The sequence below is a fragment of the Acyrthosiphon pisum genome, chromosome A2 (genome assembly GCF_005508785.2).
Source record: "Acyrthosiphon pisum isolate AL4f chromosome A2, pea_aphid_22Mar2018_4r6ur, whole genome shotgun sequence".
Classification (NCBI taxonomy): Eukaryota; Metazoa; Arthropoda; class Insecta; order Hemiptera; family Aphididae; genus Acyrthosiphon; species Acyrthosiphon pisum.
Genome location: NC_042495.1, coordinates 25134412 through 25148097, shown reverse-complemented (window position 1 = coordinate 25148097; position 13686 = coordinate 25134412). Strand labels below are relative to the sequence as shown.

At 26.9% G+C, this 13686-nt stretch overlaps 1 protein-coding gene across 1 annotated transcript; it reads left to right on the top strand.

Moving 5' to 3' along the window:
• The first annotated feature begins 1533 nt into the window (after positions 1–1533).
• Positions 1534–4045, top strand: LOC103309408 (zinc finger MYM-type protein 1-like). The gene is made up of 7 exons (XM_029489884.1): positions 1534–1567; positions 1831–2026; positions 2143–2450; positions 2648–2869; positions 2947–3201; positions 3309–3586; positions 3692–4045. The coding sequence occupies exons 1-7, from the start codon at positions 1534–1536 to the stop codon at positions 4043–4045; spliced, it is 1647 nt and encodes a 548-aa protein (XP_029345744.1).
• The last annotated feature ends 9641 nt before the right edge of the window (positions 4046–13686 follow it).

The following is a 13686-nucleotide window of genomic DNA, read 5'->3' as shown; positions in this document are numbered from 1 at the left end:
TCGATATTATTATAACATTAAAATAACGAATTAATATTAGTATAACGTTATTATAATACTATTATAATATTATCATTACAAAATGCTGTCTGGGTGTGTATATGTTATTTTACATGTTCCCCGTTACAGATCCTACCCCCGTCGGCCTGATAATTGATAAGCTTTCAATCGCCAATACATTTAAATCTATTTTTAAATATCGGTACATTATTGAATGGACTCGTGTAGAGATTATTTTGTTTTAGACTCTAGACATGATAATACTAGATACACGATAACGTCGATAACATAGATATTGTATTTATAAAGCTATAAAAATCCGGGAGAAATAATTTGTACATAATATTATTTTATAACGATTAACGAATAGTAGACAGTAGTCAGAGTTGGCGGTACTGAAATAAAATAACTCAGAGTTCGGAATTAATATAACCAACAAACCGAGTGTAATTCTTTATTACTAAAGAATTGAACGAATTGTCCGAGCTTACGAAATTAATTTTGTGGTTATAATTTCTTATTAAAAAGACTTTATTTAAGAATAAATTATAGTATTTATAATACTTAATTAAATTATAATATTTAAGAATTTATTATACATAATAAATATAAAAATAAAGAAAACTTACAACTTAAAAATGGATTCTTCTAAGCATAATGTGTTTAATATTTTCAACATGAAAAAAAAATCCAAATCCAGATCAATAAAACGTCAATTTCGTCTATTATAAATACTAATAACATTTCTGTTACCTCAAGTGATACAGAAGATGATCCTGGCTTACTCAATAATAATTATAGTATTGATACATCATCAAAAAAACAAAAAGATGTTTGTGTTAATGTTGAAGTGGATGATTTAGGAGATTTAATTGCAGGCCCATGCCAGCCCATACTTAAGGTAATGTTTTAAATAAATAGTTAAAATGTTATTATGTAATATCATCATGACAAAATAAAATAAGTAATTAAATAATTTATGCATGATTATTAATTAATATTATAATTTTTTTAATATTAATAGGATTATCCAAAAACAATATTTGGTAAACAGAATAGATCATTTTCGTCCAATTTTTTTAAGTTATATACTTGGTTGGAATACAGTGTCAAACGAGATGCTGTATATTGCTTTTGTTGTCGATTATTTGGAAAAAACAATGATGATATTTTCACAAAAATAGGATTTAAAAACTGGAAAAAAGTTTGTAAAAGTATTTATGTTAAGTAATTTAGTGGGCTTGATAAGGGGTCAATAGTTCAAGTAATTTACTGAGCAATTTAATATATTACACATGTTTCATAAAACAATTTGATGTAAATTTAAAAGCATGTGCTTAATATATAATAGTTATTATAACAGTTATTGTAACTGTTACATATTAATTATATTAATTATTATAATAGGTAGGTATCTATGACAGTATTATTTGAACATTTTATTATAATTTATAGATAAGTGGTTCTAATAGTAAACAGTCCAAGCTTGCTAGTCATGCACTAACTAAAGAGCATCTTACTAGTTTATCAAAAATGACTGGATATTATTCAACTAAAAGTACAGGAAGTATAGTTGAACAGCTATCAACTGCCCATAAACAAAACATTTTAAATAACCGTTTATACATGAAAAAGTTAATTGATATTATATTACTATTATCTCGTCAAGGAATTGCATTTAGAGGCCATATAGAAAATACAAATTCTTTAAACAAAGGTTAGGTATACTTAATTGATTAATAATTATGATAAATTAACTTTCTATTAAAAAATGTAAATTAATTACTGTTTTGAGTTTAAATTAATTTGATTATTGTATGACTATTTTAGGAAATTTTCAAGAGATTTGTTCATTCTTTAGTAAATATGACTCTGAATTTAATCGAATGTTTAGTAATTCAATAAGCTATTCCAGTCCTAAAATTCAAAATGAAATTATAGCCTTATGTTCTCAAAATGTCAAAGATACAATATTTTCTGAAATTAAGGAAACTGGATTTTTTTCAATCATGTGTGATGATGCCAGGTAACAACCAATTTAATTTTTTTATTTGTATTTTTAACAAAATTTTCTAGTAAAAAAATTCATTATTTCATAATTTGTAACATTTTGTATCAACCGTATCTTTTATATCTTGTTAGGTGTCACAAAGAGGAACAAATGTCTATTTGTGTACGGTATACAAAAAAATTTGAAGTGTTTGAGAGGTTTTTAGGATTTATAGATGTTTCCCAAAAACAAGATGCTGAGTCCCTTACATCAGCTATTTTAAACTTCCTTGAGCAATCAAATATCCAAAATGTTCCAATTGTAGCCCAGTCGTATGACGGAGCAGCTGTTATGTCTGGTAAAAGAGCAGGAGTGCAAACTAAATTAAAAGAATATTACCCAAGTGCCATCTATGTTCATTGTATGGCTCATAGAGTTAATTTAGTTGTCATAGACATATGTAAAAGTATCAAGGTACCTAATATGATTTTATTTTACATAGAATTTATTTAAATTATTCAAACAAATCTTACTATTCATTGGAAATGATTAAATTAATTTCTATTGTTATGTAATTTTAAATAAAAATATAAACCTATATTTTATAATGTAATTCACTTTTTAAGGAAGCAAAACAATTTTTCAATTCTATTGAAGCATTATATGTACATTTTTCTCGGCCATCAACTAATTTTAAATTGAAAGAAATGCAAAATAAACTCAATATTAAAGCCACCACATTAATGGCCATAAGTGATACACGTTGGGTATGTAGAATACAGAACTGTGATGCAGTTTATAACAATTTTGAAGTACTTATTGAAGTTTTAAACGATGAAGTTGATTTAAACAAAGACATGGATGTAGCTCAGGCTATAGGTTCGTAATTAATAAGTAATAACATTTTTCATTTACTACTTGCATATGAAAATGTAATCCAAATTTAATTTTTCTAGGCTTATTAAGTTCTATTCAAAAAGCATCATTTATAATTTATTTAATTATACTTCAGGATGTACTTAAAGTTATAAATATTCTGAGTAACCAGTTACAAAAAAAAACTTCCACATTAGGTGAAGCGGCTAATATTATTTTTGGAGTTATTCAAACATTTGAAAATTATAGAAGCTCCAATAAGTTTTCTGAAATATGGTCTAAAATAACAAATTTTGCTGAAAAACATAATATACCAATTGAAACACCTTCTAGAGGTACCTACTTTTTTTAATAATATTAATTATTATTCTTAAATGTTATTAATCATGATGTTTAGTAAGTTTGATGTTACATTGGTTTATTATTATGTATTTAATTTAAGGCTCTAGTTCTAAGCGTAAAAGAAAAGAAAGCACATATTTAAGAGATTATTGTACCTCTACTACTACTGGGAATGAATACTCAGAATTTGATGAGTCTTCTTTAAATATATCGGATCAAGAAAACTGGAAAATTAATGCATATTATAGAATTCTGGATGCAATTATTACCAGCATGAAAACTAGATTTTCATCTGAAAGCTTACATTTAGCATCGTCTGTTGACTGTTTTTTTAAATTACAATTCAAAGAAAGTTTACCATTCATACAACATTATGAGGTACCTATTTAAAATTATGCAAAGATTAAAACTAAAATGTGTATTTATTCACATATCATTATTTTATTATAATATATCTACTAATTTTTTTAATTTTACATTTAGAAATTGTTGGATATTAATATTGAATCGTTAGAAGCTGAAATGACTGTAATTAAAAATAGTATTCAAAATTCTGATTTTGCTCTTAGTGATGTGTTACAAAAAGTAGACCAGAACGTTTTTGCCAATTTATATAAACTCTTGCAAGTTGCTTTAACTCTGCCCATCAGCTCTGCTTCTTGTGAACGTTCTTTCTCTGTCATGCGGAGAATAAAAACATGGATCAGATCTAGTATGAACCAGGATAGATTTACAGATATGTCAATTTTACATATTGAAAGAGATATTTCAAATATAATCGAGTCAGAAAACATTTTAAATAACTTTGCTTTGAAGAATAGGCGTATAGATTTGTAATCTTCATAACTATTTTATTATATTTCATATTACATAATATAGACTATTGTGTATATTTTATTTACTGTTATTATATGAAAATAAAGTTATAATTTAAGTTTAAAAATGTCAAAATAAAGAAGTATACTGTATGTACATACAATTTTTGGTGTTAAATATTATTATTAATTATTATATTAGGTATAGATGGTATAATATATATTTTATAGTTTTATGTAATTCAGGTAAAACAAAGAATTTTTATGCATTATTAATTATTCTAAATTTTAATCTTTTTTTAGATAATTCATACAAATTAAAACTTATATTATGGTATGCAAAATAAATAAATAAATAAATATTTGTGTGGGGGCAATTATGTTTCCATAGGTACCTCATTTTGCTATAAAACATTTTTGGGACTCCAGCCCCCCCTATTGTAAAGGGCTAGTTACGCCTATGGTCATTTTACTCTAAAATTGCTACCTACTGTACTATTCTATATTTTATGTCTTTATTGAGCACTGCAGTTACTCTAGTGTGTTTTGACGTTGCAATCTAACAAATATAAATAAATAACTATAGTTGTTTCTTAGTTCATTTTTAACCACTAAGTTATGTAAGTATACGCATTTACATCGATTACTGCCGGAAACACGAGTTATTAATACATATTATACATCCTCACCACACAGCCAATTATTGTTAACCAACCTGATGCCCTGTCACGCGATATTTATATTAGAATATTAAAGAAATAAATAAACGAAAATCCTGTCTTTTCGCTTGTAGCCATACCATTTTTCCACGTAATTTTTTAATAAAAAATGTAATACATATACATACTATAGTATGTAATATGATCAAAACAATTTCTCAGTGTGCACTGTGCAGTGACCATCAACCGCTGAATGTCTGGATTGGTCATATTTAGTGTATATTGAATATTCATGATGTACATACACAATATAATATATACCTAGGTATATTATTAGGTTCTTATACAGTTCTAAATTGGCGTATGAGAAAAGGCTCAATGACTTCTCGCAAAACTCGCATTCACTTATATGTATATCAATTAGCAGTGTATCTATAAGTTATACATAATATATATAGTTTATACAGTGGTTTCTTAATTCATTTTTAACCACTAAGCTATGTACATATTTACATCGATTACTACCGGAAATACGAGTTAATACATATTATACATCGCCACCCCACAGCCCATTATTATTGTTAACCAACCGGATCACCATCACGCGATATTTATATTAGAATATTAAAGAAGGAAATAAACGAAAACCCAGTCCTTTCGTTTGTAGCTAAACCATTTGTCCACGTAATTATATAATAAAAAAGGTAATACGCCTACCGCCATATAGATATGATCAAAAAATTTTCTGAATTCTGGATGTCTGAATTAGTCATATTTAATGTATATTGAATATTCATGATGTACCTACATAATAATAATATATATACCTATATATTACTTCCACAGTTCTGCATTCGAGCATGGGAAAAAGCTCAAAGACTTCTCGCAAAATTCGCATTCGCTTGTGTATAGTGTATAAGTTATACATATATAGCTACGTTGGTTTCTTAGTTAATTTTTACCCACTCAGTTATGTACATTTACATCGATTACAGCGGGAAACACAATTTAATACGTATAATATTATACATCCACCCCCACAGCCCATTACCAATTGTTATAAGCAACGGATCACGCGATATTCGTATTAGGATATAAAAGAAACAATAACAGACAAATGAAACCCCCGTCCTTCTGTCCGATGCTACCATTTTGCCACGTAATTATATTATAATATTATGAAAAAATATTAAATAGTATAATGATATGATCGAAAACACAGACGCGTTAGTAATAACACGGAAACACGCAGCTCAGACTGTAGTCGCTGTTAGTCATGAAACGACGATTCGCATTTTTAACCACTTAACGAACCCACAAAAACACAGTCACTATACATACATCGAATGATAATTATTATTATTTGAAAGAAAAAAAAATCATAAATATTTATGTCTTATTTATTAATCTTTGTTCGACGACCAAGTTTTATTTACATTATTATTTTAGTAGGTAGGTAGTTGATTGCCCGTTTGTTAAGTATAATATTGTGCGCCTCGTCACTTCTACAGTACTATCATAGATGGCGTCACATGGATGTGTTTCCAAAACTTCACGTCACTATTATAATAATATTATATTATTCAAGATCGGGTTATTAGGTTCTTAAACATTTAAAATATAATTCTAATATTCTCTAAAAAAACCTTAAAATATTTTCTTAAACTGGAAAAATATGCTTTTTTTTTACTTCAAATAATTAAAAAATCTATTTAGGTATGTACCGATTACAATAGAAACATATAGTATGTAAAACCATTGAGTACCTACCTATAATATATAAACTCAATATATACTCAATGGTAAATATAATATACTATATAATATAGTATATAGTATACCCATGTCAACATTAAACCTTATACATTTGTAATATTCACATTCACCATCCATTAATTGCACATGGAAATAGTAAGATTATTGCATACCTTTTTTTTGGTAAATTATCTAAATGCAGTCACACTTCAAACAATTAAACAAATTAAATAAATTTCAATTTTACTACACATTTAAAAAACACAGTTTTTTTATAGTTCTATTATGTTCAAAATTACATATTTAATAACCAAGAATAGAATCTATGTAATGGTTTTAGTTATTTTGTTGTCATTTTACCGTAATTGGCTACCATATTAATAATAAGTAATAACAATATAAATATGAAATATCCACACTGACAAACCGTCTCCACTCAGAATCGTTTTTCGTATACAATGATATTATTATGTCATTGAATTCAAATTTAATACCATACATTATACAGTGATCTTATTCACACATTTATACTTCAACTTACCGCGCATTTTTAAAATTTTTTTTTTTATTTGCAACTCAAGAAATTAACAAATATCGTATTTATGAAAAAATAATACAATATATTCTTAAACATGAAATATAGACTGAGTATTCTTTTATTTCCAAAATATGCTTTAATATGGACAAATTTTTTTCTATGAATTCTGTATTGGATAAGTCGTCTAGGTATTCACCCCTGTTGAACTGTATAAAGTCAACAAATATAATATTATGTAAAAACTTAAAAATCCGCTCTTTTATAATAGTGTCTAACTACATTATTATCTATGACTTAATTTAAGTAATTTCAACAACTTAATAAAAATTGTAATATTGACCAGACAGATATTATAGTTGAATATTGTAATTTTAAAATATTATTGTTAATTTCGCTCTATATTAACTGAGTAAAGATGGTCTCAAGTCTATATTATTATTTATACGAATCACGCGAGTATAATGTTGGTAAACAGTTGTTGTACTACGTCCGTACCTCCTACCTACCTATTACTACAGTCGTTTATGCATATTTATTACTTATAATTTATAGTTATATGTTGATAGGTACCTATCCAATATATTATAAATAAAAGGTAATCATACTATTGTCGATTTTTTTAGTCACGTAAAAATGTATTACATTTTCAAATAATAAAGTAGGTAGGTAGGTACCTACCTATCATTAATCATAATTTATTGTTTTTGTAATATTTTACACGCCAATACGATTTAATGATTTAATCAACAAGACCACAAATCAAGAATATTAACTTTATAAACTATATGCATAATGATATGTGGCTTCAAGTAAACTAAATAAATGTATAAAATATGTACATGAGAAATGTCAAATTTGGGCAATGTATAGGTTAGGGTTTACTGGTTTAGGTATAGAATATTAGAATAATACAATACAATAATTTATACTGTACAAGCAGTATTGCAAAGTATTTGGGTAAAAGTGTTCGTGTAAGACCATTCAAATACTTTTTTAAATATACCTACACAAATAAGTTTTTTTTTAACTAGATGCTTTCTCAAAATATCAAATACATACTAAGTTTCGAATAATTTAATAATTCCTTTTAGTTTATAGGTATTATATTTTCTATTTTAATTTTTATCACGTAAAATAACAATAAAAATTGTGGATGTTCTTCGGCGAAGAAAACATTTAAGCATTTTAAAGTTTCACTAAATTATACGGCGTAAAATAAATTCTCTATAAAATTATATTATATTCAGATCATTTTTATTTTATATATTTTATATATTAATCACTACGTACTAAAATAATTTTGAAAACTATTTTCAATCCACAAAAAAAAAATAAAAAATTCGGCGATAAAGATGGGCCCCGGAACCGTGCTCCCTCCCCCTTCCCCTAATCCGACTTGACATGCATATTTTGTACTTGATTGCTTTTATAAAGTATCTTTTACAAGACAGTATAATATATATTAATTTCGCTTATATAAGCGAATACGTCCAATACGCAATATAGGTAGATATAGACACGCATGATTTATGCTGCAATAGTGCGTATTAACATTTAGCATTGATTAAAATTAATATAAATACTGTTGTTTATAATCAATGCGGTTAGTGTAATGAAATATGATATGAATATAATACGATGGCTACGCGTACTTACAAAAACCGTTTGATTTGACGAGAAAAACGAATATATTATATTATAGTAAGTTAAAAACGAAGGTCATATTTGTATAATAAATATAAATTGTAATGACATATATACGCTGTACGCGTACCAAATGCATTTTTCATTTATTCTGAATTTAATATATACATATAATAATGTATAAATTTTATATATACCTACCCAATTATACGGAAACAAAGTTGAATGCCCCACATATTGTTTATGCATCATAAATATTAATGCCGCTGTACCTTTTTATATATATATATATATATATATACATATATTATTTATATAACCTATACCTATAATATAGACGCCCTATTATTATTACACGGTTTTTATCATATTGAAATATTTGTTTGTTTAAATTAACATAATGCACTATTGCATTATTTTATGCATTTATTTATTAGGAAAAAATAGAAACTACACACATTATTTCTAAAAAAAGCGACTTTATATCACCGCGGTGTAAGGTCTATCAGACGACAATCTATATTTCCAATTGTACATAACCATGAAGCATATCATACTTTCGGGTATATACAACTTTAAACTTGCCATTATTTACTCCTGATATAAACTATAAATTATATTGTTAATAGGCAATAAGTATATATGTACTAATGACAAACTATGTGTTAAACATTCGAAAATATATTTTATAAATCAGAACTTTCATAAAAATATGGTGTTACAGTCATATACATAGATAGGTACCTAATGGGAAATCAAATATTCGTAGAAGAATTCAAAATCTTGTTGTGACTTGTGGTTTCACCGATAAAAACGCGAAAATGAAAAAAAATAAGAGCAATATAAAATGTTATGAAATCGCATGCTGCTGCAGGAATGTCAATAATTATCTAAAAATTAAATAACGTAAAAAGTTGTTTATTCTCTTTTAAATTACGATTGCGGTTGGTATACGTTAAAAAGGTTACTCTGCAGTTTATAATATATACTAAATACTAATAACTACCATAATATATACGGTATTATATAATTTATATATTACGCATATTATACGGCATATATGTTATTATATGAGCCCATTAGGGGTGGACTCGTGGGACATATTGAAACGATGAATGACGTCAGTTCCTTTTTTCGTTTAAAATAACACGATACACTTTTGTATACTATATATAGGTGCATGTACACGCTGCGATTGTATACAAACTAATATTAGGTCTATTACAATATTATGTAAAATTACGACATTTACCAGTAGTGGTTTTTAAGGGAGTGCCACATATAGGGGTGATCGGCCTCTGTATTTTTTCCTTCTATTATTATTCACCTAACACGCCTATGGGTACCTAACGATTATTATTTTATTATGTATAATATACGTATTTCGAAATCGTTAAAGTCGCCAATAAAGCACTCGAGTTGCAGCTATATATACCGGGTGATCCATTTAACCTAAGATGATCATCAGTACATCAACAACTATACACTTTTTCGAAATTATTCGTTAATATAATCTTAAGTCATTAAGAAAAAGCTTTTTTCTAAAAAAATATATTTTTTATTGTTATTGCATTTTTTAAATTGTTTGCGTTTTTTAATGAAAACTTGCATTTTTGAATTCCCTATTCTAAAAGAAAATATTGTTTGAAGTACTTTAATCCATAACTAACCTAACCTATATATTATACTCAGTATATAGTATAGTAATAAAGTTTAAGAGCTATAAGTATTTAAAGATGAGCGGAATGGGGCGTGGTACAGGGTTAGGTAAGTACTCCGCAAAATGTTAGCCAACTACTCCACTCATCTAAACTTTAAATAGGTACCTACTTATAGCAAATTAATCACTTGTTCGTAATTTGGTTTTTATAGATCGAAATTTTCTAAATAATATTCTGTTTGGGAATATGAAATTATAAATGCTTGGTCATTAAATGCATATGGTCATTCAAAAGACTAAAAATTTAAAATCATTAAAATAGTATACATTTTTTCCAAAATTGTCGTTTTATAGACTTATTAGATTCTGAGCGGAGCGAGGGAGCTATTGTTTTTACAATGGTGTTTATTTTTTTTTTTTTTTTTTATTCTGTATACAAAATTTCTTCCAGAAGGAGTGTTTCGATTTCAACATATAGTACCTTATCTTTTAGCAAATTGGATCAAGATGGTACTTTAGAGAGGTCATTTTTCGATTTTCTCAATAGTTATTTAATGCCACTGGAAAAACCACCGAAAAATTACGAAAAAAAGCTAGAATAGAAACGAATAAAAAATTTTAATATTTTAATATTAGTTCAACTTGATTACTTACATGATAAAATAAATAATAACAATATAAAATATCCAGACTGACAAACCGTCTCTGCTCAGAATCGTTTTTCTTATACAATGATATTATATCATTGAATTCAAATTTAATACAACCATTATACAATGACCCACTTGTAATCTACTGTACAGCAGAACGACATCCACTTACCTGCTTTTTTATTTTTTAATTACGTAAATGAAATATTTTAAAAAACTTTAGTGATTTTTAAAATAAATAGTGTTTAACGTTAAACGGATCATCCGGTATATAAATATTACAGAGCTCCCTCGCATCGAACGATTCGTTATATTCGAACAGTGGTATTGTTATTTTATTCGGTTGGCGGTGGTGAAGGTAAACATAATTAATATTATTACAATATATTTCGGGAGACGTTAACGCTCGCGAACGTTAAGTAAAAACAAATTTAATAGGATTTATGTGCGGACGCATCGCGTGGATTAGGTATATAATATTATATCGAACACTTTTCGTGGAATTGCAGGAAAATACAGTTTACCGGTTAATTTTCAGTGTTGTTAGGTATACCAAAAAAATCACACAACGCGAGTATTGTATAACAGACAAAATGCAGCATGCCACAAGCCACAGACGATGAGTGATGTCAGTTACGCTGCGACTGTATACATCATGCTAATTGCTAATAATATAAGCTAGGTACCTCTATTATGTACATTTACCAGTAGGTATAGTGGTTTTAAGGGCATGCGACATAGGGAGGGGGGGTATAAACTAAGCCGGCTTTCAAATAAATTAAGATAACATCGACCGACTGCATAGGCTATGAAATCGATTGAGAATTATTTTAGTTAAAGAAATAGCTGTGGTAGCTGTGTGTATGTCAATATAGCTACTTATAAAAATAGCTAGACGTTTAGTAGCTTGATCGTATAAAGCTTTTCACTTTCAGTAATATTTAACAATATTTTAGATTCTGAGTGAAACGATGAATGTATTGATTTTACAATGATGTGTGTTTTTTTTTTTTATTTTTTTATTTATTTATTTATTTATTTTTGTGTCTGTTATCACCTTTTAGGACAGTAAAAGTGCTTGGATTTTCTTTAACAGTATATTTTCTGATAGGAAAGTGAATCTAGTTGGTACTTTGGTGGGTCAAAAGTAAAAATTTCCCAGTAGTTTTCAAAAGCAACGTGAAAAACAAAAGAAAAATTAAGGAAAAACGGGAATTTTTACGCAAAACCTGTTTTCGAGAAAATCGATTTTGGTTTTTAGCTCAACTCTAAAACAAATGACCGTAGGTACATACAATTTTGACTGAGTGTTTATATTAGCATTTTCTATACACCATAATATTTTCCAAATATTTTGACTTATTTTGAGCTGTTTACGGACATTTGTAGTTTCCGTTGTTTATATTTTTTTTTTCTATAAATATCAATAAAATTTTGTTTGTTGGTTAAAAAATCTTGAAAATTTAATAGAAGGTTCCTAATATATTGTTTCAAAGGCACATGAAAAAAATTAAAAATCTGTAGTCAAAATTTTTTTTTATAAGCATCTAAAGTTCAAATATTGACAAAATACGTAAAAATGACGAAAATTTGCAATTTATTTTGAGTTAGAAATTCATGAAAAATTTTCTTTTTAGATCTAAGATTTGAAAATGTAATACAAGATTCCTCATAAGTTTTTCTACCTTTTTTTTTTTCTATAAATATCAATATAGTTTTATCTGTTGGGTCAAAAAGTGTAAAAATTTCATACAAGGCTACTGATATATTGTTACAATAGCAGTTGAAAAATACTAAAAATACATAGGCACAATTTTTTTTTAAAAGCATTTAAAGATCGAATTTTGACAAAACTTATCAAATTTAAATTTGAATAATTATTTTGTAGTTAAAAATGTACAAAATGTTCAAATTTTGTATCTAAGATTTGAACATTTAAAACAAAATTCCACGTAAGTTAATTACTTACGTGTTAAAACAAAATTCCACGTAAGTTAATTACTTACGTTAATTACTTACGTGGAATTTTGTTTTAACAGTAATTAATTCTGTTACCAAAAAATCTAAAAAATACATTTACACAGTTTATTTTTATAGTCATTTTAAGTTCAAATTTGGATGAAATTACATATTCAAAACCTAGAATAACTATTTTGGTTATTTTACTGTGATTGTATAATATTATTCTTGGGTATACTTGAAACTTCTAATGTATACTATTATATATCTATGATAGTATCACGGTTTGTTGTTGATGTATAACGCGTTATAAGTACCTAATAGATCTTGTGAATTGTGATATGATTAATTTGGAATTTATTATAGGTCAATTTTTTTTAATACCATAGACTATATAATATTATGTCTTATACCTAGACTGACATACCGTCTCCGCTCAGAATCGTTTTTCTTATACAATGATATTATTATATCATTGAATTCAAATTTAGGCTACTGTACAGCAGAGTGACATCCACTTACCCACCTTTTTAATATTAACTACGAGTGAAATTAATTTTTGATAGAATTCTGAAGATCAATTTTCACTGGATAGTTTTCAGTTTTCACCATTACATTATATTTCAGACATAAATAGTTCTAACTAAAAAAAAAAATTAAGTCAAACTAGTTCCAACTTTGATGGTGGCCTTGCGGAATAATTCTTTTTAACTACCTATAGTTAAAATCGATTTAACAGACGAGAGGGGGTTGTTGAAACTAGTGTTGTATATATAGTCAAAACTATAATCAACCTGC